The following is a 26,923-nucleotide window of genomic DNA, read 5'->3' on the forward strand; positions in this document are numbered from 1 at the left end:
TGACACTAGAAAGAGAGAATTGTGTCAATATCAAGACAGAGGAAGGCCTGAATATGTCAGTTTCCGTAGTGTAGCGGTTATCACGTTCGCCTCACACGCGAAAGGTCCCCGGTTCGATCCCGGGCGGAAACAATTTTTTCCCTAAAAAAAAAACTTCCATTCCACTTTTAATTTTAGATGATGGGTTTCCTAGCTTAGCTGATTAAAATAAATGCATGCATATTAATATAAATGCATGCGTGTGTTCTAAAAAAACCACACCTCTCCCTAGATTATGAATTTGGTGATGAGGAGGAGGGAAATCAATGCACGGATGGCAGAATTATAATATTAATTCAAATAAATAAATAAGAGCAAGGGGGGAAATTGTTTAATAGTATTTACTGAAGTTTTGTCATTAAAATTGTTGAAATTATGAGACGGTAGAGCTTAGTTTAACATACATAGATTTGCGGGAAATGGTAATTTAGGAGGTTGAAGGGGGAAAGAAAAAGCAACGCTGCGTTGGCCGGGAATCGAACCCGGGTCAACTGCTTGGAAGGCAGCTATGCTAACCACTATACCACCAACGCCGCTGTTGTAATATAGGCCGTTTCCACGTTTTATAAAGACGAGCAGCGAATGTGGATTGTACTATATCCCACTCCGCACAAGAAAGGGGGCTGAATGGTTTCTTTAAAAAAAAAAATCTCTCATCCAGATATCTGAAACCAACTGAGGGCATAAAAGGGGGAAAAACGTGAAGATGCTTCGCCCGCTTCCCTCCCTCTGCACTCCTCTCTTTGACGGGACTGATTCTTCCACCCTTCCGTTTCAGAAAGTGGTCCCGCCCGAACACATGACCCTTTCCCCCTCCCTTCCCACTGCAACATGAAAGTGGTTCCTTCCTCCTCAGGCAAAGCGCGTGGCCGTTGCCATAGCAAACGCCTCCCCCACCATTTTGTAGCTACTGGTTCCTCCCACACAATTTAAAAAATCATTTAAAAACATAATAGACAGTATAATTTTGCTTTGTTTATATCTATAATTCAGCTATATCGATTAATATTATGTATTATATATATATTATATATATATGTGTGTATATATGTACACATATATATTATATATATGTGTATTTTATATATATAATATTAAAAATATAGGCATGTATACGTGAGCTATCTCTTTAGTTCTTTTCCACTTCTTCCCTCCCCTGAGACCCATTTTCAAATTTCACTGAATGGTTCTTTCCAACCGTCGCATAGGCGCCTTCCCCCCCTTTATGGCCAATGGTTCCTCCCTCTCTCTAGCATCTTCTCCTCAGACGCGAGCTCCATGACGCCTCCCTCCCGCTTTTATTTCATCTCGCGATAACTTCAGAAAGAGGCAGAGCGAGAGCTCGTCCTTTCAAAGCCTCCTAGTTCTAGGCTCCGCCCCTTCCGCCTCTTATCGCGAGAAGGTCCCCCTCCCGCGGGAACTGCAGCGGGAGGGATTGTTAGGGAGAGGACTCTCCACGCCCGCTACGTCCACGCCCCGCCCCCTTTCCCGCTTCCTCTCGCGAGAACTTAAAGACATCTGCACAAACAACAGAGAGCTCACTTCTGCTTCCGGGTCAAAGGTCGCGGTGGGAGGCTCACGGAGGCCGGCGGTTTCCCTTCCCCCTCCTCCTCCTCTTCCTCCCCCGGGGCTCCTGAGTCTCCAGGAAAAGGGAAATGGAGCGGGAGTGAAACCGCCGTGGGACCCCCCGGCCCCGAACCCAACCCTCCCCTCCCCCTTTTCCCCGCAGTGGTGGAGAAACCTCGGTTTGGGGGAGGCCGGCAGGCAAGCAAGGCACGGAGTGAGTGATTGACGGGCAGGAGGGAGGGGCTAAGCAGAAGATGCCCCGCCCCTTTCTCAAGGGGGAGGAGCTGGAGAGTGTGGTGGGAGGGTCTTCTGGCCCCGCCCCCTGGTCTCTGTATGTGTGTAAGTATGTATGGGTGGCTTTCTGACCACGCCCTCTGCTACATGGCCACGCCCATGGATGCAATGAAAGGCCTTTAGGCCACGCCTCCAATAGATAGGCCACACCTTTGCTTTGAAGAAGAAACGGGGTGGGTATTTTGGCCACACCTCTTCACGAGGGCGGTGGGAAAGGAAGGATTATGCTAGCATTGCCCACCCTGTTGTCACCGCTACGCAGGGGAGGCGTGTTGAGAATGAGCATTTCTTCGGCTCCACCCGTCACCTTCAAAACATGAGGGACGCCTGACCTGTTGGATGGTGCTTTTAAGGTTTGCCTCCATTAAGGGGGCAGTTTTGTGTTGGGGGGTATAGTGTCTGGCTGCAACTGGCGTGCCCTGGGTTCAGATACCCAGTCAACCCAGAATCTTGCTGGATGACCTTGGGCTGGTCGCTATTTCTCAGCCTGACCTACCTTGCAGGGTTGTTCTGAGGATAAATGCAGAGAGAGGAACCATGTATAAGGATTTGAGAGAATGGGTGGGATAAAAACATAAGCATCGCTTTCTCTGAGATGGCTTTGGCCTCTTCTTTGTGGCTGTCCAGAACTGAAAGGGCTGGAAGGGTCCACCTTTCATGACCCCCCACCCAAAGTTTAATGTTGATATTATAGTTTAGGTGAAATGAGGTGGGGTGGCATGGGTTTGAATCCTTCTCTGGAAACCTGGACCCTCCATAAGCAGCAACTATGGAACAGTCAAGAAGAGGCTAGGTTTTCACCTCCAAGATTAATAAGAATGCAATAGATATTATTATTGAATATTGACATATTGTATTAGGCCGATCTCTTCTAGGTGGACCAATTTTGGCATAAAGCAGTTTCCATTCTACTGTGGAATGAGGGTCTCAACCCCACATTATTAATTATTGGGTGAATGATGCAGAAGAGGCATTCTCCCATTTCTGGAGACAACTGGGCATATCCCATTCTTCTAAACTGCTCAGGACTCTCAGGGAGATTGAGTCTCTAGATGGTTCCCTAACATTAAAATTGAAAGTTGAGACCACTGTCACTCGGGCTTTGACCTTTGCTCCAAAGGTGGTGGTTGGCTTTTTGGTGGGCAGCATAAACGTCTCTGTCCCTCACCCCTGAAAGCATGCGAGTATCCTTGCAGCTTCCAAGTGATCACACACCTTCCTGTGTTGCGTTTTGTTCCTCGTCTAGTTTCTTACCCCGTCCAAGGCTCGCCTAGCAGTTGATGCAGAAAATAAAGAGAGCTCGGCTGGAAAACGAAAGCACAGAAAGTTGGAGAAGGTAACTTTCCGAAGCTGGCTCAAGGGGATCTTTGGAGAAGCAGGAATTGCAAATTCAGGGGGTTGGAAATGGGCATCTGCGGACTACAATTCGCATCAGGCTCCCATAATCTGTGGCCGTTGGCTATGCTGGCTGGAGCTGCTGGGAACTGTTACCCTCCAGCAACTGAAGGACAATCCCCACTTCTGTCATCGGGGCTGTTAAAATACGGTCACAGAAGAAGAAAACTGCTTCCACTGTCTAGGTCTGTTTCAGACGTCATCAGCACTCTGCTGTCCCCCTGCCTTCTATCGGTCATCAATACAAGCTGGCAGGATTTCCACGTTCTGGAGTATGGATTGAACAGGGGTTTAAAGAGGAGGCCCACACCCTTCCAAAATCACCTTTTATAGGAATCTGCCACTCTTTTATTACCCCAATTTTACAAAGGTCACGTTTCAGTCTTTGGAGTGCTATGCAGCCTCCAAGCTAGCCTGTAAACCAGGGGAGTGGGATCTGGGTGGCCCGCCAGATGTTGTTGGACTACAATTGGAGCAACTGTATTTTAATTGTAGTTGTATTTAATAAGTAATTGTAATTTAGGTAATCAATTGGAGTTATTGTTGGATTGCTATGTTTTGAAATGATTTGAAACGACTGTTAGGTTTTTTAATTGGTTGCTATTCATGTCATCATTTGCATTTTTTTAAGCCACTTGGAGCATATTTGTATGGGAAAGTGGCATATAAATTCAATAAGTAAATAAATAAATAAATACAACCCCCACCAGACCCAGTAGCCAGCATGGACAGCAAACAGGGGTGATCGAAGTTGTTGTCCAACAACATCTGACAGATCACAGCTTCCCTAGCCCTTTTTGGGACCAGGTTATCTGCAGAAGCATCCTTAGGTGTATGAAGTTGCTCAGGTGCTGAGATCAGCTTGGAAGGCCCTGCTTGTATGGCTTTGTAAGATCAATTAGGTTGGTAGGCACTCTAGATGGGGATGCATATGACTTCATCAGTGTGGGCTTTTAGCCCTTAAAAAACTCATTAATTTTGCATCACTTTTAGTTGAAATCTGACTTCAAAGTTTACTTAATTAAGTAGTTACAGCATTGCTGGTTTGAAACTGCTTTATAAATCAGAGTTCTGCTAGTTTGAACTTACGACGACATGCTGCTATCTTGTGAATTGTCTTGGACTGCCGCGTGGCACAATTTCTATCTTACTGAATTGTGGTATTTTTATGGTGGTTTTTACATCAGCCACTTTCTGAAGGCTTGACCGTAAAGGGTGGGTTAGAATTTTTTTAAAAAATGAATAAAGGCAGCCTCCGGGAAGCTCTTGAGCTATGGGGGTAATGGAGCTCAGTTGAAGAGCCTCCCTCAGACCGATCCCAACGTGCTCCCACAATTTCATTGGAGCCTTGAAGGGGCCCTTTGGGGCATTCTCCCTGTGAGCAATGTATTCAGTATTCTTTTTTTAAAATGTTCACTTCAACACAAACGTCTTACCTGTTCCCAAACAACAAATGAAAGAGGTGAAATCGAAACCAGATGTGTTATTTTGGCTTCTTGTGAGCAGCGCTGTTCCATCCTTGATGGATCTTTGTTAGGTCTGTGTGTGTGTGTGTAAGTAAGCAAACTGTTGAAATTTGATCTAGCCTTGAGACAGGCATGCACCCTTAGCTGGTTTTTGAAGAGTGACGTGGCCAGCCTTGAAGACTTATTCAGTGATTAAGTGGGATGAGGCAGAAGGTTCCATAAAGCATGCTGCGTGGATTTTTTTTGCAGCTGGGCTGCTGGGAAAAGCTTCACCTTCATGGAGAGCTCTGCGAAATCCTGGATTTGTGCTACCCTACCTACCTCAATGAAGTTTCTGGTTCTATGGCCACCGCCCTCGTTCCTTGCAGATCTAATGTTTCATTCCTTCGCATGGTGACCAAAGTGCTACTTGCCTCGTGCTTCCAGGAGGAAAGAGGAATATAAAGTTTTGAGTGTATTGTTTTTAAAACAGCATGATCTGATGTCCTGATGAGTGTTCTCAATGATCTCGCCAATTGCAGCTGGGCTTGCGCTGCCTTGGGTTTGGAAAATGTTTACCCTGAGCTCCTTGGAGGAAATAAAATAAGTAAATAAATAAAATAAGTAAACTCCGGCTGGAATTGTTGACTGTATTCCCCCTTTTGACCTCTCTCCCTCCCTTCCCCCTACCCCAATTCTCCCTCTTTCTTTACTTAGTTCCTTAACCAGCCCAGGAGGGAGGCCAAAGATGACGGCGGTGGACGCTCTGTCGGACAGTGCTGAGGCTGTGGAGATGGAGGAGACGGCCGCTTCCCGCTTCCAGGTGGAGAAGCATTCATGGGAGGGGCTGCGGGACATCATCCACGGTAGCAGGAAGTACACGGGGATGATCGTGAACAAGGCCCCCCACGACTTCCAGTTTGTCCGGAAGACTGAAGAGTCGAGCCCTCACTCCCACCGGCTGTATTATCTGGGTAAGGCCAGCCAGGTTAGCCCCAGCAAGCGTGGACGATGGGAGTTGCCGTGCGGCAACATCCAGAGGGCCGCGGGTTCCACCTTCTCTTGTTTTACAATGTTCCAGCACAATACTAGCCTGGAGTTCAAGGTGGTGTTTGCCTGAAGCAAAATTTGAGGGTGTTCTGTTCAGGCAAAATGACTTGTAGGAATTTTGGAAGCGAGTGGGAAAGTTTAGGCAAGAACATGAAATTTCTTGAGAGAGGTGTGCATGTTTCCATCCCCATTTCTATGTAATATAAGCAGCTTGTGGGTTGGACTAAAAGTAGCCAGTTCTGTGAGATAATTAAAGCTGGGATCTTACATCCCCCCCCCTAAATTTAGCCCCATCGGACACAGTGGCCTTACTTCTGAGTATTTGTTATTTGATTTTATTTGTTATAATGTTACTTGTTATTTAATTTAGTTTTTGTAAATTGTATTGCTTTTATTGTATTTTTATTGTGTTTTTATACCTGTTTATTTTTCTTTGTAAGCCGCCTTGAGGGCCTTTGGCCGAAAGGCATGGTATAAATAATAATAATAATAATAATAAAGTTCTGCTGGGTCCAAAGGGCTTAATCCCAGGTTAGGCATCTCCAGAATTGCGGCCTTGATGCTGGGCCTAAATAAGAGGTTTCTGCTTCCAAATAGGGATGCCGTATGGAAGCAGGGAGAACTCCCTCCTCTACTCCGAGATTCCCAAGAAGGTGCGGAAGGAAGCGTTGCTCCTGTTGTCGTGGAAGCAGATGCTGGATCACTTCCAGGTGAGCGGGGGCTGCCTCTGGCGGCTTTGCGGTGCTCAGTGGGAGTCGGGAATCCTGATTCCAAATTTAGACTTAAGTCAGGGCTGGGGAACCTTTTGTCAGCCCGAGGTCCGCATTCCTTTCTGGGCAGTTTTCCCGAGGGCCGCGTGCCAGTGGTGGGTGGGGCCAGAGGCAAAAGTGGGCGGGGCAGTGAATGCACATTCTATCTTTCTACCGTAGGGTAGTTTCTACACACTCACGCTCTCCTCTCTATCCTCCATCCAGGCCAGTGAGAGATACGATCATCTTATAATAATAATAATAATCTTCATTGTTGCAGTCAATGACCAGCATGGATCACCAGAGCTTGGAAAAGTTACTTTTTTTTGAACTACAACTCCCATCAGCCCCAGCCAGCATGGCCACTGGATTGGGCTGATGGGAACTGTAGTTCAAAAAAGTAACTTTTCCAAGCTCTGGCGATCACCATATATATATATATGATGACTTCGGGTGGGCATGGCTAGGTCAAAATGGCCTCACGGGCCAAATGGATTGGCCTGGTGGGCCTGATGTAACGACTCCGCAGCAGGCAGGCTTTTCCTCCCCAGAGGGACGAAGATGTACCCCTACCTTGGTGCGTTCCCTGCATCCCTTGTTCTGCCTCGCTCTTACGGCTCTCTCTCTCATGATGGAGGCTTTCTCCGTCTCCAGGGACAGAAGCTGAGAGTAAGCTAAGTGACCTGCCCGAGATTTACACAGTAGGTTGGTGGTAGAGCATTTCTCACCCCTGGTTCGCTCCCTGCGGTGCGGGTTATTTCTTCATCACCCCTCCCCCCCATTTGTGCTTTTGTCACTTTCCACCAGGCCACCCCCCACCACGGGATGTATTCCAGGGAGGAAGAGCTCCTGAGGGAGCGGAAGCGGCTGGGGGTCTTCGGGATCACCTCGTACGACTTCCACAGCGAGAGTGGCCTCTTCCTCTTCCAGGCCAGCAACAGCCTCTTCCACTGTCGGGACGGAGGCAAAAATGGCTTCATGGTGAGCACGCGCATAGAAAGCATCAGCAGCCGTTGTGTGTTGCTTGTCTGCAGCGTTTAGTAATTGGAGGTAAACTGCCCTTGAGCATGGAGGTTCTATTGAGCTATCCTGCTTAATAGTCTGTGAACGACTCTTCCCTGCATAACAATGTAAGAAGAGCCTTGCAGGATCAGACCAAAGGCCTCTCTATATTCCCAGCATCCTATTCCTACAACAGTGAGCCAGATGCCTCTGGGAATCCCAGAAACGGTGTGTGAAATAGCACGGTTTTTTAAATTGCGTTTTAAAGTAATTTGCAAATATTACTAGCCATTTGGATTTAATGTTTGTATTCTGTTTTTCCAACAATGTTGAGCTCAAAAGTGGGTTACAGCAACAGCAATGGGTGGTATTTAGCGCTAGTCCTACTCAGAGTAGGCCCGTTGAAATTGATAGACAGGGCAGGTCACAACACTATAAAACACCATATTAAAAACAGCTTAAAACAAATTGCATTCACTACTAGACAGGCCCGGTAAACAAATATGTATGCACCCACACAATTCAAGTGCCAAAGCAGAGCTTTTTATGTTACTTGCCCCCAGGTGTCTCCTATGAAGCCGCTGGAAATCAAGACGCAGTGCTCAGGGCCCCGAATGGATCCCAAAATCTGCTCCGCCGACCCGTCTTTCTTCTCGTTCATCAACAACAACGACCTTTGGGTCGCCAGCATTGAGACAGGGGAAGAGCGGCGGCTAACGTATTGCCAGAAAGGTGAACGCGATCGTTTCCCCCAGGTAGCATGCCATGGGGTGAGCTGTAGCACCACCTAACGTCCGAAGGCAGTAATGCATGAGAGTCTAAGCTTGAGCTGCTCCTTCCAGACCGTGCTCCAGTCCATTCCTGCCTTCGTCCGAGGTGGTGCTTTCAGCCTCAGCCCTGCTAATTCTTATTTTCTGTGAGTTTACCTGTGGTTGTTGGTGTGTGTGAGTTGCTGTGTGGAGGTGTGTGAGTGACGGTTGTGTGCAGAGCTTGGAAAAGTTACTTTTTTTGAACTACAACTCCCATCAGCCTAATCCAGTGGCCATGCTGGCTGGGGCTGATGGGAGTTGTAGTTCAAAAGGGTAACTTTTCCAAGTTCTGGTTGTGTGTTGACTTCTTGTTGCCCACCCTTTATTTCCTTACTTTCTTTCTCTGTGGGGCTCGCAGGCTGCGGCCCGTGAGGTTTCCCTCCACTTCCAGCAGGGTTTCTCCCTCCTCCTCTCTTCCTCTGTGGGGCTCGCGGCTATGGCTCCTGCAGTTTTTTCCTCCTCTCCTGCTTAGTGGGGTCTGTGCCTCTCCCCTCTCCTCAGCACAGTGGCAGCTTCTCCCCTTTGGCAATTCCCGTTTCCCAGGACCTGTGTTAGAGGCGGCAGCTTCTTCATTCCATTCCTCTCTGCGGCTCCAAACTTCCTCGGGCATATGATACCCAGGAAAGCTGCCTTTCAGGAGAGACCAATGGTCCATTCTTTGGATGGCATGCAGGAGGCTCTCCCTTAGGACTGTAGCTTAAGGCCCCATCCCACCCTGCTTCTCCCCTCATCCCCCCCAAAGGGTCTCCAAGCTCTCATTCCTACACACTGCACCTGTGGTGGGGGAAGTGGGCTGACTGGACCTCGCGTGGGAGCGTGTTGCACTGACAACAAGCCAAAAAAGCTCTCTTGCAGCTCCATCCCGCAGCGGTGGCTGACCAAGGAAGGTAAATGTAGCCATCTGGGCTTGTGGAACTTCTCACAGAAGTGCCTTGTCCACAGAAGGCAAAAAGAGGATGTGTCTCAGTCACTGTGCAAGGTGGGCAAGCCCAGCTTCACGCCATATTCTACCTGATTGCCCGTGCTCTCTGTTCCCTGGTAGTCGTTAGCTCACTTCCCAGCCACAGTATTTCTTTGTCATGTCCCATGTATAGGAGCGAGGGTAAGTGAACCAGATGAATGCGGAAGGGAGACATGGCAATGTGGCTAGTACTGAGCTAGTTTCCTATGCTTTGGGGAAATTGTCGTTGTCTGTCTGTCGAGACACTGGGCTTAGATCAGTGGCTCTCCAGCTTGCCCCTCCCCGGGGACCCCTTGAAAATTGCTGAGGGTCTTGGCGGACCTCACTTCTTGATTTTTTTCTGCCTGTTGTAGCGATTCAACTTGTAATACAGTAAAATACAACACAAGGAATAAAAAAAGAAACATAAATACAGTGAAAAATCAATAGGAATATTTAATGCAAGCATACCGCAGACCACCCGAATGAAGGTCGGGGACCACAGTTTGCAACCCTTGGCTTAGATGACCAAAACGAGCCTTGCTGGCAAGTCTCCTCTGATACCTTCAGTTCCCTGGCCAAACTCTCTTGCCTCCTTCCTTCCTGCCTGCTGTAGGTTTATCCAGCGTGCTAGACGACCCCAAGTCAGCAGGTGTAGCCACGTTCGTCATTCAGGAAGAGTTTGACCGGTTTACAGGGTACTGGTGGTGTCCCACGTCGTGCCAAGAAGGTGAGTGTTCTGGGTGTCTAGGCCACGGAACGGTTCTGCCAGCATCTAGGCCTTGGGTGCCCAGGTGGTGTTGGATTACAACTCCCAGATGGTGTGGCCGATGGTCAGGGTTGATGGAACAACGAGATCTGGGGATCCAAGTTTGGGGAAGGCTGGCCTGGAATCCTGGAGAGTCTGTTCTCTAGCTCAAGATTCCCTTGAGGTTACTGACTGGAGCTGAAACTCTACCTGTCCTGAGAGCCTAACATCAGAAGGGCCCTGCAGCTTGATCAGACCAATGGCCCATCTAGTCCCGCATCCTGATCTCACCATGGCAAACTGGGCTCCTGCTGGGAGGAAGGGCGGGATATAAATCAAATAATAAATAAATAAATAAACTTGTTTCCCAATGGGAAGCTTGCAAGCAGGATCTGAATGCAACAGCCCTCTCGCCAACTGCGATTCCCAGCAACTGGTATCTAGAGGTAGACACCCTCTGAACCTGGAAGTAATATACAGCCGTCATGACTAGCAGTCATTGATAGCTTTATCCTCCATGAAATTGTCAAATAGCTTTTTAAAGTTGTTCATAAGAACGTAAGTAGAGCCCTGCTGTATCAGACCAAAGATCTATCTAGTCTGGCATCTCGTTTTCACAGTGGCTAACCAGATGTCCAGATGGGAAGCCGCAACATCAACTCTCCCCATCTGTGATTCCCAGCAACTAGTGTAACTTTCTGCCTCATGGTGCTTACTTAACAAAATGGATATACTTCTTGATTGGGAAAAAAAAACCCTAAGCAGCTTGCTGGAAATATTAAAATTGTCAATAAAAACAGTTAAATGCAAGCAATTAAAAGATTTAAAGACACTTAAAATTAACAGTAGGCTGAAAAGAGTTTAAAATGTGTCAACATCTGTGTGTCCAGATAGGCTTGCCTTAACAAAAATACTTGGCTTGGCACTATAATGACTGTAGAATATATACACTAAGTCATGGGGTGGGTCAGTGCATCTTTCACGCGGGAGAGGAAATTTTATTTGAAATGTATTGCTGTACTTTTACTGTATGTTGTTGAAGTGTGTTTTGTTGAAATATGACTTGTATTTTAATATGTATTTTGTATTTTCCTTTTACGTGTGTTGAATTGTGGTAGCAACCTATGGCTGTGAGCAATAAATATTCATTCATTCTTTCATTCAAATACTTGTTAAGCCAGCTCTGGAAAGAGCACAGCTAAGGTTTTTGCCTGCTGTCAATGGGCAGAGAGTTCCAAAGCGTAGGTGCTGCCACACGACAAGAACTATTTCTTACAACTGTAGAACAAATATTATGTGGTACCTGTAACAGTGCCTATTCTGCAGATTGAAGTGGCCCTGCAAGAAAACTGTTCCCAAGCTATTAATTTTGCAGTCCTGTGCATATTTGCTCACTTGGGCTGAAGGGGATGTACTCTTAGGTAAAAGCGCTTAGGAACTGACCTCAGGAGCAGCCTTTTCATCTTGCCGCCTTCGTCTAGGTCCTGAGGGCTGGAAAACATTCCGGATCCTCTATGAGGAGGTGGATGAGTCAGAGGTGGAGATCATCCACGTCCCTTCTCCTGCCCTGGAAGAAAGGAAGACAGACTCGTACCGCTATCCCAGAACAGGTCAGTGGGGAAGGGGTAGGGTTGAGGACAAGGTGCGTTTTGCCCGCGTGGCCAGTGGTGTCACCTTCAGCCGCTTCCTTTTAACCAGAGATGTCCTGGGTTGAACCTGGAACCTTCAGAATTCCATACAAGGCATCTCCCTGTTCCACTCACAGAGCTATGATTCCCAGAGTTCTCTTGGAAGAGGGGTTGATTGTTAAATCGCTCTGGGAGGGGAGTAGGGGTAACAAACTACAGTTTCCAGGATTCACTAGGGGATGTTATAACTGCTTAAAGTGGCATGACAGTACTTTAAATATATAGTGTAGGCATGGCCTTAAATGGCTGTATGATCCCGCTGCTCTTAACAGCAACAGGCTTCTCCTAATGTTCAACTGAAATCCACCACCCTACAACTTAAGCCCTTGGCTGTAGTCCTGCCATCTGGGGCAGCCAAGAACATGGCTTTGCCCTACCTATGGGAAAGGAAGTCTGAGCGCAAGTGTTAAAAGTTCAGATTGGCTTCATCATCACATCCTTTTTACCCTCCATTCCAGGCAGCAAGAACCCAAAAATTGCGCTAAAGCTTGCTGAATTTCAAGTGGATAGCCAAGGGAAGGTAAGCTAGCCGTGTGCTCTCCTGTGGCACATTTGACTTTATTCCAACTAGAAAGAATTTTTAGCATGCTTCACTTCTTCTTAAGAGCAAACTCAAAGCAGTTCATGTAATTAAAACCATGCACAAAACAGATCTAAGTATCCAACAAACAGTGAACTCGTTCTCAGAGGGAGGAGGAAAAGAGCAAGCTCAGGCACTTGTTCTTAGTCACAAAGTTCTTGTAGTGACCCAGGGTTGTATCCAATGCGGCACTAAGTAAAAGTCACTTAGTATACTTGTTCTGGTGGCAAAATGTCATTGCGCAAGAGAACGCATAAGCGGATTGCTGTTAAGCTTGCTACACAGTGAATTGCGTGACAATGGCCAGAATGAAATGATATGGATAGCAGGAGCTGAAAGCCCCTGGTCTTTTCAGCAGAGCTGATGGAAAGACTTTCTAGTCGCATCCGTCTCCCTCTCCTGTAGCCTGATGGAATGTCTGCTATAAATGGCGGTTGAGGGAGTAGCCTGATGGAACTCTAAAAATTAAAATAAAATGATGACGTTTCCCTCTTCTCCTGTCCGTAGATAGTGCATGCCCAGGACAAAGAGCTGGTACACCCCTTCACTACGATGTTCCCAAAGGCGGAGTACATTGCACGGGCTGGGTGGACCCGAGATGGCAAATAGTAAGTAGGCATTATTATTATTATTATTATTATTATTATTATTATTGTTGTTGTTGTTATTATTATTATTATTATTAAATATCCTGCCCTTCCTTCCAAAGGCAGCCAAAGGTGGCAAACAAATGATGGAGCACTAAAAACATATTAAAAAACAAAACTTAAAAAAAAAAAAAAAGAATTCCAGTACAGACTGAGATAAAGGTCTCTACTTAAAAGGCTTGTTGGAAGAGGAAGGTCTTCAGCAGGCGCTGAAAAGATAACACAGATGGCGCTTGTCTAATCTTTAAGGGGAAGGAATTCCAAAGGGTAGGCGCCACCCCGCAGTCAAGGCCTGATTCCTATGATGCGATGGGAAATACAGAAAGCTGCCGTATTCCCTTGTCAGGCTTTGCATCCATCTAGGCCAGTGTTGTCTACTCTGACTGGCAGCATCTCTCCAAGGTCTCAGCACAGAAAGAGAGAGAGAGCATTCTTTTCCCACCGCTGGCTCCTTGTTCGTTTTAACCCCTGATTGAACCTAGGACCTTCCACATGCAGTGTGGGTGCTTTGCAGCTCAACCACAGCCCCTCCATGTGCATCTGGCACAAAGCAATTAAAAACTTTTTTAAACCCATGAAAACAGCAGCAGACTAAAAAGATTACAACGCGCCAACAGTCTGGGTGTCTGGGTAGGCTCGCCTAAGCAAAACAAACGTTTTTGAGCAGGCGCCGAAAGGAATACAGCAAAGGCGCCTGTCTGATGTCAACAGGCAGGGAGTTCCACAGATTTTTTCATTCCCTCCTCCCTTCTCTCTCTTCCCTTCCTCCTCCCTTTCTGCCCAGCGCATGGGCCATGCTTCTTGATAGGCCTCAGCACCAACTTCAGCTGGCTCTCTTCCCTCCTGCCCTCTTCATCCCAGTCCCGGAGAGCGAGGAGCAGCGTCTGGAGTTTGCCAAAGCCGTGCCACAAAATGTCCACCCCTTCATTATCTACGAAGAAGTCACAGACGTGTGGATAAACGTAAGGGAGCGAAGCCGTGCTTGCATTGCTGGCAGTAGGGAGGGGGAGGGAGCCTGGTGCCCCTTCCTTCCTCCCTCCCCCTTCCGCTGTTTTAGAAAACTAACGTTATTGAAGCCTCCCCCTCCGCCCGGCCTGGGACTTTGGAAGCTAACGTATACTGAGCCAGATCACTGGTCCATCTAGCTCAGCATTGTCTACACTGACTGGCAGGGGCTCTCCAGGATTTCAGATAGAGATCTTTATTTCTCTGCCCTGCCTGGAGATGCCACCAGGGATCAAACTTGGAGCCTTCTGTGTGCACCGCAGATGCTCTGACCCCAGAGCTGCTCCAATTGCTCAGAGGCCGATCCCTGGCTTTGCATGCAGAAGGTTGCCGGTTCAGTCCCCGGCGTCTCCAGGCACGTCGTGGAAATGTTCCCTGTCTGCAACCCCAGAAAGCTGCTGTGCAGACACTGCCGCGAGAGATGGGTTTGTACCATCTGTCCTAACATTGTCAGCTTCGAATTGCAGTGGCTCTCCAGATCTTTGATTTCCCCTGCCTGATCTGCAGTTGTCGTGTGCTTTCCGTACGCTGAGAGGGTGCTCCGTCTCTGACCTAAGCCTGCCTTCCCTTTTTTGAGCCCTAAAAAAACGATGTCGACAGGGATGCAGATTTAAAATAGCTTTAAAAGCGGATTAGACACATTCATGGAGGACGAGGCTACTAGCCACAACGACTGTGCTCTGCCTCCAGGATTGAAGGCACTGTGCTTCTGAATGCATTGCTGGAAATTGCAGGAGGGGAGCGTGCTCTTGCCCTTGGGTACTGCTTGCAGGCTCTCCATTGGGGCGTCTGGTTGACCACTGTGGGGACAGGATGTTGAACTAGATGGCCCACAGGCCTGATCCAGCAGGCTCTTCACATGTTCCTAAAACATAGAGGTCTAGTTCAGGTGTGTGGGGGGGCTTTTAGTTCTGATGTTGCTGAACTACTACTCCTGTCAGCCCCACAAGCAGGGCCAACGGCCAGGCATGATGGGAGTTGTATTTCAGCAACAGCTGGAGGGCCAGATCTGCCCTTAGAGCCTTTGTTCATCCTTTTCAACTGGACCTCCTATGTATATCTGGAACCCATAGGTATACAGTGGAAGCTCTGACATGGCGCTTAACAGCCGCGTTACTCAGCACTCTTCCTAAGTACTCATAAACACTTCCTCTCCGTAATCCTTACCACAACCCTAAGAGGTAGGCTAGTGCTACCAGCGTGGAGAGTTTGTACCAACGGCGGCTTGGCGTAGGACTGAGCTGATGATTTCTGTAGAGGGCGTCCTAAAATCCGTTACAGCTGCCAGCTTTTTGCCACGACCCTGTGAGTTGTGTTCTTTCATGTTTGGCTCTTGGTGCTCTTTAACATTTGACCGTCCCTGCACCCCGTTCTGAATAGATCCACGACATCTTCTACACTTTCACCCAGCCAGAGGGTGAAGTAGAGGAGCTTTGTTTTCTGCGAGCCAACGAATGCAAGACAGGCTTCTGCCATCTCTACAGGGTCACCGCCATCCTGAGGCGGAACAGCTACGACTGGACCCAGCCGTACATCCCCAGCAAAGGTGAGACCTATGAACTCTCTCCCCCCCTTCCCCTCCCCGCTATGTGGATTTCCAAGAAAACTTTGAACCGGGTACATTTCCCCGACGTTCTGTATCTTGAATGCTTTTTCCAGTAGCCAGAAATATGTGAAGGGGCAAAATCTGGTTAGCAGGCTATTTGGGTTCCCCCCCCCTCCATATTTTTTTTTTGCCGTTAGGCTTTCTCCCTGTGGAAATCTTCCAGCTCCACATTGCTCGCTGCAGGGGTTTTATGATGTTGGTATCGTGGAGTCACAAGGGATTTGGGAGGTTATTGAAATCCTCCTTCTGCTACAATCCCTTTCAAGAGAGGCCGCCTCCTCCCAAGGTGGTCTTCTCCACCACCAAACAGCTTGCATTAGCCATGTAAGAAGGCCGCGGTTTCCATTCTGGCCTGTATTTGTCCCAATCAACACTGTTTCCGTTCTGCTGCAGTCCAGTTTCTGCCAAGTACAGTGTCGTTTGTCTCACTGGCTGCTGTTCAGCGTCGCTTGCGTTCCTTTCAGTGTAAAGGAAATGTCAACACAACGTGTGGAAAGAGGGAAAAGTCAATAATTACGTATCGTTTGTGAACTTAAAAAGACAATGTGAATGAACAGTGATCATATTTGCTTGGGTGATTTCCGTTCCTGATCGCAGGCGAATGCACAACCTGCAGCAATTCCTGCTTCTTTCCCATCAGATTCTCTGATGTTCCCTAGCTTGTAGCGTTGGGGAGTTTTTCCTGATGCTGCCTGAAATCTGCAATTTCCACCCGTTGGGTTGTATTCAACTTGCTCAGAGCAGACCCATGAAATGAGTGAATGTACGTTAGTCATATCTGTTAACCTCAGTGGGTCTGCTCTGAGTAGGACTAGTACTGAATACAACTCATTGGTTTTAGCCTTGCCCGCTGGAGCAATATTTATTATTCCTTTTATTTATTTGTTTCTTTATTATTTGATTTATATCCCACCCTTCCTCCCAGCAGAGAACAAGCCTGCTCCATCTCCTTTGTGACAGCTCATCAGATATTTCAAAACATCTCTCATCTTCTCTTAATCTTGTCTTCTGGAGCCTTACCATAGCCATCCCTTTCAGCAGTTACTCATAGGACTCAGACCATCCTTGTTGTCCTCCTCTGTGCGCAGCTCCTTTTCTGGACCTACGTTTAACTTGCCAGGCTTCCAGCCTCTAATCTAGATGCTGACTCTCTCCTTTCAGGGGACTTCAAATGCCCTCTCAAAGAGGAGGTGGCTCTAACGAGCGGCGAATGGGAAGTCCTGGCGAGGCACGGATACAAGGTACAAGAAGTGCTTTGAATGTGCGGAATTAAAAATCCTGTAGCCTGTTTCGTTTTTATTTCTGTCGACCATTGGCAGGGCTTTGTGTTCAGAATAAATCTTGGCAAAATAAACGCCAGGAGAGCCTCTCCGGGGATGACAGTCCCATAAGGCAGGAGGCTGCATGCAGCTCCTAACATACTAAATTAAGCATGTACAGAGAGCTGTCTTAGTATATAATAAGAAAAGATAAGGCTGTCATGATGCGGCAGTTCATTTTGTCACCGACGGGTGGTGCTGTGAACCGTCTGAGAGCAAGAGGCAGGAAGTTGTAACGGAAGGGGGTTGGGTGCCTTCGGCAAACTTCAAAGGGAGATGGTGGTTTTTGGCAAGGTGCAAAGGGGGGAGGGGATGGATGCCTTTGGTGAGGGGGGTTGGCAGGGTTCGCAAGTGAAGCGATCAGGGGCGCTGCCCCTAGTGTATCAGTATTTCAAAAGGATAATTGCCTGACAAAAAATAATTAAGTCCAAGTTTGCAAGTGCCTGAATTGGACTGGCATTGTACTCATTCATTAGATCAGAAACTGACTTTACAAAACAATGCATCTTTAGAAACTGATTTTTCCATCCCACGCAGAACAGCAAAGCAGTGGGAATTTTTCAGCCCTTCATCTTCGGCTAGGACCGTGGTTGGCTGCGCACACCCCTGAGCTTGAGGGTGTGTGAGAAAAAGGTTACCAACATAAGGATATGCTGGATATGAAGCAGCAGAGCAGGAGCCTGTGTCCCTCAAGATGTATGGTTATTGAGTTTGTATCCTGCCCTGTCTTCCCGGGGGAGCCCAGGGCGGCAAACAAGTAACAAAACTTCTAAAACAACTTTTATATTTATTTAATGATACACCTCTTAAACACGAAGACCTCTAAGCAGTTTTACGACGAAAAAAGCCATGAAAAATTATCAGTAAAACTTTTTAACTTCTCAAACTTTCTTAAAAAAAAAAAACTTTCTACAGACAATTCCAGTACAGACGGAAGCTGGGATAAAGGTATCTACTTAAAATGCTTGCTGGACTCCCGACTCCCAGCAGCCAGCATGGCCAGTGGCCAGGGATGATGGGAGTTGGGAGTCCAGCAACATCTGGAGGCCCAGAGATGTTCCCCACCACTGATGTAGAGTGAGCCGACCCATAACGGGAGCAATTGCCCTGTTGCAGCCAAATCTTAAAGCAGTTTTCGGTGATGTGTGTTTTCTCTCTCTGCTACAGATTTGGGTGAATGAAGAAACGAAGCTTGTGTACTTCCAGGGCACGAAGGATACCCCTCTGGAACATCACCTCTATGTCGTCAGCTACGAGTCTCCTGGGGAGGTTGTACGGCTCACTACTCTTGGCTTCTCCCACAGCTGTTCCATGAGCCAGGTCTGTCCTTCCAGATTATTATTATTGATGATGATGATGATGCCATTAGAGGGAAGCATGGGGCCACGCGATGCCCCCCCCCCGGAACCATTGGGGTCAGTGGTATCCACTCTGGGATCAGTGGTATCCGCTCCGGGTTTTAGTCTGAACTTTCAAGGCTCCCCTGACATAGAGCCACAAGCCGCCACCGACTTCAGCCCCTTGCCAATCTCCCTTGCCTTTCCTGCAGAACTTCGACATGTTCATCAGCCACTACAGCAGTGTCAGCACCCCTCCCTGTGTGCACGTTTACAAGCTCAGTGGCCTGGATGACGACCCCCTCCACAAGCAGCCGAAATTCTGGGCCAGTATGATGGAAGCTGCCAGTGAGTATATCTCTACTTTGTTGCTTCCTCTCTCGTTCATTTTCCCATTGAAAATCTTTTTTTAAAATAAATGTCTTTTAAAGTACCATGGGTCACCCTTAGGCACTTGAGATCACTCTAAAGAAGTTGCAGAAATACAGTTTCCAGATTTGAGCAGGTTTCAAACCCACAGTTTGTAGGCAGGGATGCTTGAGGGATCCGAGCTTTTGCTGGAACTTACCTGGTCCGCACCTCTTGGGCTGACATGCAGGTCAGAAGGTGAGTTCTCCACCAGCTTCTTCTCTGATGGTAAATCTACCCGTACACTACGCTCTACATCGAAGACCCTCCTCCGGGTACCTACCCATGGGGAAGCTTGGAGGGTGGAAACAAGAAAAAGGGCCTTCTCAGTGGTAGCCCCCGAACTATGGAACAATCTCCCTGATGATGTACGCCTGGCGCCAACATTGCTATATTTTCGGCGCCAGGTTAAAACTTTCCTCTTCTCCCAGGCATTTTAACTTTTTAACAGTTAACATTTTAACATTTAGTATGTGTTGACAATTGTCTTGATTTTTCTGGTGAATTTTATAATTTTATAGTTTAAAGAAAGTTTAAAGAAAGTTTTATATTGTTTATATGTAGCTTGTTCTATTTGATGTATGACTGTTGTGAACCGCCCAGAGAGCTTCGGCTATGGGGCGGTATAAAAATTTAATAAATAAATAATAAATAAATAAATAAATAAATTTGTTTAAAACTTTTTTTAAAATGTTGTATTTTAAATTGTTGTAACCCGTCCTGGGACCTCAGGGTGAAGGGCAGGTAATCAATTAATATTTTATGTATTTATTGATTACATTTCTATCCCACCCTTCCTCCCAGATGGGAGCCCTGGGCGGCAAACAAGCAATAAGACACTAAAAACAACTTCAACAACATCTTGAAAACAAAATGTCTTTAAAAAATCTTAAAAACACAGTACCTGTTAAAAACAATTCCAACGCAGGATGCAGACTGGGTTAAGGTCTCTACAGTAGGGCCCCTCTCGTACGGCGGGTTATGTTCCAGACCACCGCCTAAAAGCGAAGCCCACCGAAAAGCAGAACTCCATCAATAAAATGGTGCCCGGCGCCCAAAAGATGCAGTAAAAGCAGAACAAGCGCCGTATGAGCGGGGCCTTACTCTAATTGAAAGCTGCTGTATTAGCGGAATGCCAAAAAGCGGGGCCCTACTGTACTTTAAAAGGCTTGTTGGAAGAGGAAGGTCTTCAGCAGGCGCCGAAAATATGATGATGATGATGGAGCAATCGAATGGGGTGTAGCAAGATCTCCTGACAGTGCCTTTCCAGTATCCAGGGTGATGACTCTTCTCCCCCTTGGCTTTCCTTGCAGGCTGTCCCACCGATTACATCCCCCCAGAGATCTTTCACTTCCGTACGCAGGCGGACGTCTTGCTGTACGGGATGGTGTACAAACCTCACAACCTCCAGCCTGGGCAGAAGCATCCCACAGTGCTTTTTGTCTACGGAGGACCTCAGGTAGAGTGACTGCTGAGCCAGCAACACGCGGGGACAGGCAACACAGCTGGACGCTGGAAAATTCCGGACAGGCAAAAGCAAAGACTTCTTCACGCATGTAGTTAAACTATGGGATTTGCTGCCCTGGATGGTTTTAAAAGAGGATTAGACACATTTGTGGAGGAAAAGGCTATCAGTGGCGGCTAGCCATGCTGGCTATGCTCTGCCTCCATAGTCGGAGGTGGCATGCTTCTGAATGGCATTTGCTGGGAATCGCACGTGGGGAGAGTTGCTCTTGCGCCCAGGTCCTGCTTTTGGGCTTCCCATGGGGGCATCTGGTTGCCCACTGTGAGAACAGGGTTCTGGTCGAGATGGACCACTGACCTGATGCAGCAACCGGGCTCTTCCTATGTTCTAATCATGCACTCATGTACCATTTACACTGCATGCATAAAATATGCTTTTATTTATTTATTTGATTTATATCCCGCCCTTCCTCCCAGCAGGAGCCCAGGGTGGCAAACAGAAGTGCTAAAAACACTTTCAAACATCATAAAAACAGACCTTCAAATACATTAAAACAAAACAACTTTAAAAACATTTTAAAAAATGTTTAAAAAAAGCTTTTCCATCTAAAACTGCCGAAAGTTGCTTACAACCCCTGAAAAAATGACCAGCTGCTGCTGAGTGGTATTTATAAAGCAACCTAACATTTATGAAGCACTGTAGCAGATTAAAAACAAGGCAGTCCCTGCTGACAGGCTTGCAGTCTAAGAGACAAGACACAAAAGGAAAAAGGGATGGGGAGGGAAGAGGAAACGAGTCAGCTTGGACACCCCACAATCCCAACTGAATTGATCGAGGGCAGCAATCCATAAACACCGCAGCAACAATCTCAAAACGTGGTAGATGGATAAAATAGCAGATAAAATGTACCTCTGGCCACCCAAGCGTGCAAAATCGGGCGAGTGGCAGCAAGCTCATGCTTCAAATTGGCCGGGGGCTTGCCCGGAATAAGGAGGTTTTTGCCTTGGCACAGGGTGCCATCCGGGAAGGAACCCAATAGGTGTTCTTGGGTGCAGGACTTTTGTGGAGAATAAGGTTCCCAATAATTTTTAAAAATACACATGTAATTTTGACTAGCGAAAACAAGAGGTTTTCATTTACATAGCCTTCAGAGCTGGAGGTAGCAATACCAGTTCAAGGAGTGAATTGCTGTTGGAATGAGTTGCTGTTGTGCTCACGTCCTGTTCGTGGGGCTTCCTTAATCGGCCGGTGCGGACGCTGGACTAGAGTGGCCTGCAGTCTGTCCCAGCAACTAGGCTCTCTGTCTTTGATTGTGGGCGATGGTGGAGTGGGTGCTCTCTCTTGGATGAGGTGAAATGGGGTGGGGGTCTTCTGCCCTTCGCTGATGAAGCGGGCACATGGTGTTGGGGGAGTTAACCTAGAGACGCATTCCCCCCCTCCTCGTTTTCCTGCCTTTCCACCTCGTAGGTCCAGTTAGTGAATAACTCCTTCAAAGGCATCAAGTACCTGAGGCTCAACACGCTGGCATCCCTCGGCTACGCCGTGGTGGTGATAGATGGGCGGGGCTCGTGCCAGAGAGGCCTTAAATTCGAGGGGGCCCTTAAGAATCAAATGGTAAGTTCTCAGTATCGATCACAAGGCGACGGTTTGGGTATGAGTGGGGGATGAGTCAGGTGTCCCCAAATTAGCAAGTGGGGGACTTTATTTTGCTGTCTCCTTGCAGGGCCAAGTAGAGATCGAGGACCAGGTGGAAGGCTTACATTACGTAGCGGAGAAATACGGGTTTGTCGACCTCGGCCGCGTTGCCATCCACGGCTGGTCTTACGGGGGCTTTCTCTCCCTCATGGGGCTTATCTGCAAGCCTCATATCTTCAAGGTGAGTTTGGGGTTTGCTTCTGTCTGTACCGGGGTGGGGGCAGGGTTAGGGGGCACCCTCCAGGTGTTGCTTGACTGCACCTGCCCACCATTCCTGCCAGTTGGACATCTCGGCTGAGGCTGATGGGAGTTTGTTTGTTTGTTGAATTTATATCCCACCCTCCCTAAGGATCCCGGGGCGGCAAACTTAAAAGTCTCTCTCTCTCTCTCTCTCTCTCTCTCTCTCTCTCTCTAATCTACATATTTACAAGACACAAAAATGGTAGAATGGCAAGGAAAGGGGGGATCCCCTGAGGACATCTTGCCCTAGCCTCCCCCCCCCAATAAAAAAGCTATGGAGCCAACCCTATGTGATTCCCTGAGATCACAGAAAACCTTCAGAAATTTGGAGTGGGCACAGCGCATGTAAGGAACACCACCCTTACGGGATGCAAAGATGCATCCGTGCGAGCAGTTCTGGCTGAAATCTTAAGTCATATTGGCAGCGGGAAGCTGGATAAGCTTTACCATGAGCAAAACTATGGGGGTATCAGAGCTGCCTTGGTCCCCTTGCAGACTGGAAGAGGAACAATTACGCAAGCGTGCTTATTTACACAACGCATCCGAGTTGCAGGACCCGGCTGCTCCAGGCGTGGCATGAAAGACAAAGCAGGGTTTACTCATCGACCCCAAGCGTCACTGTGGCCTCTGATCGTTTCAGGTTGCGATCGCCGGGGCCCCTGTCACAGTCTGGATGGCGTACGACACTGGGTACACCGAACGGTACATGGATGTCCCGGAAAACAACCAGCAAGGCTATGAGGCAGGCTCCGTGGCGCTGCTTGTAGAGAAACTCCCCAACGAGTAAGGAATGATGGGATAGTGGCCTGGCAGGAGGGGAGGGACAGAGCAGCCTTTGCCAACTGGGGGGCTTCTCCCCCACCCCCAGGGTGACACACACTTAAGACATTTTCGCCTCTCTCCCCCAGGCCAAACCGCTTGCTGATCCTCCATGGATTTCTGGATGAAAATGTGCACTTTTTCCACACAAATTTCCTGATCTCTCAGCTAATCCGGGCTGGGAAACCTTATCAGCTACAGGTAGGTGGAGGTGGTGAAGCTTCCTGTCCACACCTTTCCTCTTGGGCTAAGGCAGAGTGTGTGTACTTTTCTTGGAGGGGGGGAGTCAGCAATGGTACAGAGGAAGGCTAATAATTTTCCTGCTAGGCTCTGCGGGGCAGTATGTTTTCCGGGCTAAATGCACACCTGTATACATTTATATTTTCAGTGTAGCGTGTGGTGTACGGGTGAGAGATTCAAGTTCGTTGGGTAGGCTTGAGAGCCAGTCGTCATCTCTCAGCCTAACCATACCTTGCAGGATCGTTTTGAATGAAATGGGATGGGGGGAGAGAGAAAGAGAGCCATATGTATCTCCTTTGAGCTCTTTAGAGGAAAAGTGGGGTCTCCATTTAGTAAATGACATTTATCATTTGGCTCTAGGAAATTTGACGCACTTTGCCCTGCAGTCCCCCGCTCCCCCAGGCTCAGTTTATGCTCCTGGTGATGTCTATTAGAGCCCTTAAACAGCTTGCAATCAGGTTAAGGGAATGGCTGCCCTGCGCCTGTATGAACTTTCATAGTCGCCCTACGATCGCCCATGGAGACTACTGTTCATGTGCCTGCTGGTAAGGCACGGTTGGCTGGCAGGCACAGGGGTGTGTGGGAGGCTTGCCTGGGTTGGCCCCTTTGCTGCCAGAACGCCATGACTCCGTCTGTGATGACTTTTAAGCGGACCTGAATGGGCTAGTCTGCTTTAAATTAACGCTGCTTTTATATCATATACGAGTTTAACTGTGCCTGACATTTTAATTTTGATTTGAAATGTTTATTTTAACGTTACTGCTGTAGTTACACTGTAGCACGCAGCGCACTTACACGCACACATAGTGTATGTATGCATATGTGTGTTTATGTGTGTATGTGTATATTTATATATATATATAAAAGACAGTTTTGAAAGCAACAAACAGAGCTTCACTCAAGCTTGCTCTGGATCCATATATATATATATATGCTGTCCCCCAGTGAGGTCCGCCTGGCGCCTTTCTTGACGTCTTTTTGGTGCCAGGGAAAGACTTACCTTTCCCCCAGCCATTTGATAGACTTAAGAGGAGGATGTTTGTTGCTACTGTGCTGCCAACACTTCCTGTGGCCGTTACTGGGGTTGTTTGTTCTCTTTTTAAGGTCCTGCGTATTTATAGTTACGCTTTTAATGTGTTGTAAGTTCCTAGGAGAACTTCGGGTAACAAGCGCCTAACAAGTCTAATAAATAACACACGTAGATATACACACACACGTTTGCATTAATTACTGTGTTTTATAAACCACCTTGAGGAGTTTTTACGTGGTTTTTTTTAAAGGCAGTTATTAAAAATATTTTAAATAAGTGTTGAGTTCTGGAAGGGGGGGAGTTGTGCTGTGGAGAACAACAACCTTCCTATCTCACTCGCCTTCTGTCTCCCCCCTTCTTTCTCTCCCTGTTCTTTGGTGCAGATCTACCCCAACGAGCGACACAGTATTCGCTGCCCTGAGTCCGGGGAGCACTATGAAATCACGCTGCTGCACTTTCTTCAAGAATACCTCTGACGGGCCAGAGTGTGTGTGTGCGTGTTTGGGGTGGGGAGAGACGGGGACAGGCGTCTCCTGCCCGCCTGCGACTTGTGGACGCTGATGACTCTCATGCCTCGGCTCCTCTGGCCGCCTTCCCCTACCTCCAGCAGCCTCCCAGCCCAGAGCGCAAGTCGCCTTGGCCGTGCCTCTCTCCTTTGGGCTGGAGGGGGGGCACCTTGCCCTGATTTAATGACAAGAGGGAGCTGTGAGTGCCGCTGCCCCCCTTCCTCTCTGGATTGGCGCTCCTCTGTCCTTGTTCTATTCTTTAAGGTTTTCCTTCCCTCCCCCTGTGGCCTTTTTCTGTTTCGCTGCTACTTTTTTGCGCTGGGAATAGAAGGCAAGGACTTCCCTCCCTCCCCCTCTCACGCTCTCTCCCCCCCCAGCTGCAGTTCTGTGTGTGTCTCTCTGTCTTCTCCTTTCCTTCTTCCCACTGAGCCCTTGCAAGAGAGCTTTTATCCTGGGCTGAACCCTCCCAGTGACGTGCTGCCAAAAGGGGGGGCGCAAGAGGACAAGGGGGGGAGAGGCTGCTGCTGCCTCTCTGCTTTCCCCTCCATACTTGGTGCTCTTGCTGTGATGCGTGAAAGAAGGCGGGCCCTCGGATGGGGTTGTAGGGCCGGCTCTGTTCAGAAGCACGAGGTGCTGATGCGTCGAGGCTTCTCCCGTGCCAGCGCATGGCCGTCCTCTCTGTCGTTGCTTTGAAAGCGAGGGGCAGGCAACCAGCTCAGTTCTCCCCTCTCCAGAACAGCAGTAACATCTGCATCAAAAAGGGGGTGGTTGATGGGTGGGTTGTTGTTGTTAGGGGTTTTTTTTGCATTGCAAGATTATTTATGCAGCTATTGTTCCCTCTCCTATCCCTGTCTTGGCGCTCTGTTACCCCCTTCTCGCCCCCGCTGTCCCATTGCCCTCCTTCTGCCTGCCTCCCACATCCCCACAGGCACATTCAGTTCTCTGCAGGTCAGTGACTGTAACCCTTTTGCCCTCCCATCGCCACACCTCCTGGTAAAAAGCGTGCTTGTCTGTTCGTTCATTCCTCCCCCTGTGCGTGCTTGCACACACACAACTTGACACCTCCGCTGGTCTTAGATCGTACCCAATCAGCATGAAGTGCAACATGGGGAGGTTTAGGAGGAGGGGCAAGGGACGGGGTTCACTACAACTTGTGCCTCAGGGGAGGACCCACCCCTCGCCTACTTGCTCACGCCCTCCCTCCCCCCCAGCATCTTGCCCCTCAGGGGTGGGGCAAAATTTAAAGCGAGGAGAAACTTCGCGTTACCTAAAAACCAACTAACCCCCTCCCTGCTATCCCCTCCCTCCACAAACCACAAATGACTTGCCCGAGTATCTTTAAGTGCGTATTATGAAAAGAAAATATTTTTATGATTCTTATTCTTTTATAATTATGAGTGGTAAGATGTAGTGACTCATTAAAATATTGGAAACGGGCGCAAGCGCTTGCTCTCCGTGCCTGGTGCTTTTAGCTGCGGTTGCAATGGCTGGTGTGTGTGTGTCTGTGTGTCATGGGGGCACGGGGTGGATGTTTAGAAGGACTTGTGTCCTTGGAGCACTTCAGGGCTCTTCTTGCTTGGGCATTAGCCTTTTTATCTAGGACCGATGTCGTCTGTTCACTTGCTTTTTACTGAGGATCCAGATGGTGTTGCCAGCTTGTTTCTCTTTCTGCCAGACCTGGTTTGAAGCAATGCCATCCACCTACCCATCAAACAATATGCATTTACAGCACCAAGTTTGATTGGCAAAGTCCTCTTGGGTCTTTTCTAGGCTACTGTGCCTTTACTTAGAAGCTTCCTTTTCAAGGCTACTGTGCCTTTACTTAGAAGCTTGCTCAGCAATGAATTGTAACCTTAAGTAGCTAAATGACTCAATATGCACACCCCCAGGGCACAGGGAGCAGCTTTATTTATTTAAAGGATTTGTATGCTACTTTTTTGCCAAATCAGCATAATAAATATTGTTAAAAACATCAAAACACATTATTAGATGGCAGCAGAAACAAGCAATTCTACTGCACAACGGAATCTGAAAAAAAAAATGGCAGTTGAGATACTTTGCAGCCGTTATACCAAAGGCAGCCGCAAAACCCCAAATTGGACACCCGATGCCTTGTCTCACATCCTGGCCTGATGATCTTACTGAGGGTGGCCGAAATAGCTTCTGAGCTCGTGCATCTTGAAGGAAGGAGTGTCACATTTACAAGATGGCAATCCACCACTCAACATGTGTATCAGACAGCTAACCAATTGCAATTAAAGACTGAATAAAAAGAGGAAAAAACCTCTTCCCCCAAATATT

General features: G+C 47.9%; 1 protein-coding gene and 2 non-coding genes across 3 annotated transcripts; 2 read left to right on the top strand and 1 right to left on the bottom strand.

Annotated features, from left to right (window-relative positions):
* The first annotated feature begins 59 nt into the window (after positions 1 to 59).
* Positions 60 to 132, top strand: TRNAV-CAC (transfer RNA valine (anticodon CAC)). The gene has a single exon. It is a non-coding gene; the product is annotated as a tRNA-Val (tRNA).
* A 368-nt stretch (positions 133 to 500) lies between these two features.
* TRNAG-UCC (transfer RNA glycine (anticodon UCC)) lies at positions 501 to 572 on the bottom strand. The gene has a single exon. It is a non-coding gene; the product is annotated as a tRNA-Gly (tRNA).
* A 925-nt stretch (positions 573 to 1,497) lies between these two features.
* DPP9 (dipeptidyl peptidase 9) lies at positions 1,498 to 26,064 on the top strand. Its single transcript, XM_061600957.1, has 21 exons — positions 1,498 to 1,819; positions 3,146 to 3,235; positions 5,457 to 5,713; positions 6,387 to 6,499; positions 7,346 to 7,519; positions 8,104 to 8,272; positions 9,906 to 10,019; positions 11,519 to 11,647; positions 12,184 to 12,245; positions 12,813 to 12,913; positions 13,737 to 13,914; positions 15,338 to 15,503; positions 16,725 to 16,804; positions 18,050 to 18,202; positions 18,432 to 18,567; positions 19,941 to 20,086; positions 21,560 to 21,706; positions 21,816 to 21,968; positions 22,668 to 22,810; positions 22,936 to 23,047; positions 24,500 to 26,064. Exons 2-21 carry the CDS (start codon positions 3,180 to 3,182, stop codon positions 24,590 to 24,592), a joined length of 2,682 nt encoding a protein of 893 aa, XP_061456941.1. The 5' UTR covers positions 1,498 to 1,819; positions 3,146 to 3,179; the 3' UTR covers positions 24,593 to 26,064.
* The last annotated feature ends 859 nt before the right edge of the window (positions 26,065 to 26,923 follow it).

This window comes from Rhineura floridana, chromosome 18 (genome assembly GCF_030035675.1).
Source record: "Rhineura floridana isolate rRhiFlo1 chromosome 18, rRhiFlo1.hap2, whole genome shotgun sequence".
NCBI classification, from domain to species: domain Eukaryota; kingdom Metazoa; phylum Chordata; class Lepidosauria; order Squamata; family Rhineuridae; genus Rhineura; species Rhineura floridana.

What these genes read in the sequence shown, in the direction of transcription:
- DPP9 (XM_061600957.1), top strand. Translation starts at nt 3,180, where the DNA reads ATGCAGAAAATAAAGAGAGCTCGGCTGGAAAACGAAAGCACAGAAAGT. An exon ending in AGATGCTGGATCACTTCCAG is followed by an intron (nt 6,500 to 7,345) that starts GTGAGCGGGGGC and finishes ACTTTCCACCAG; the next exon opens with GCCACCCCCCACCACGGGAT. An exon ending in GTACCGCTATCCCAGAACAG is followed by an intron (nt 11,648 to 12,183) that starts GTCAGTGGGGAA and finishes CCTCCATTCCAG; the next exon opens with GCAGCAAGAACCCAAAAATT.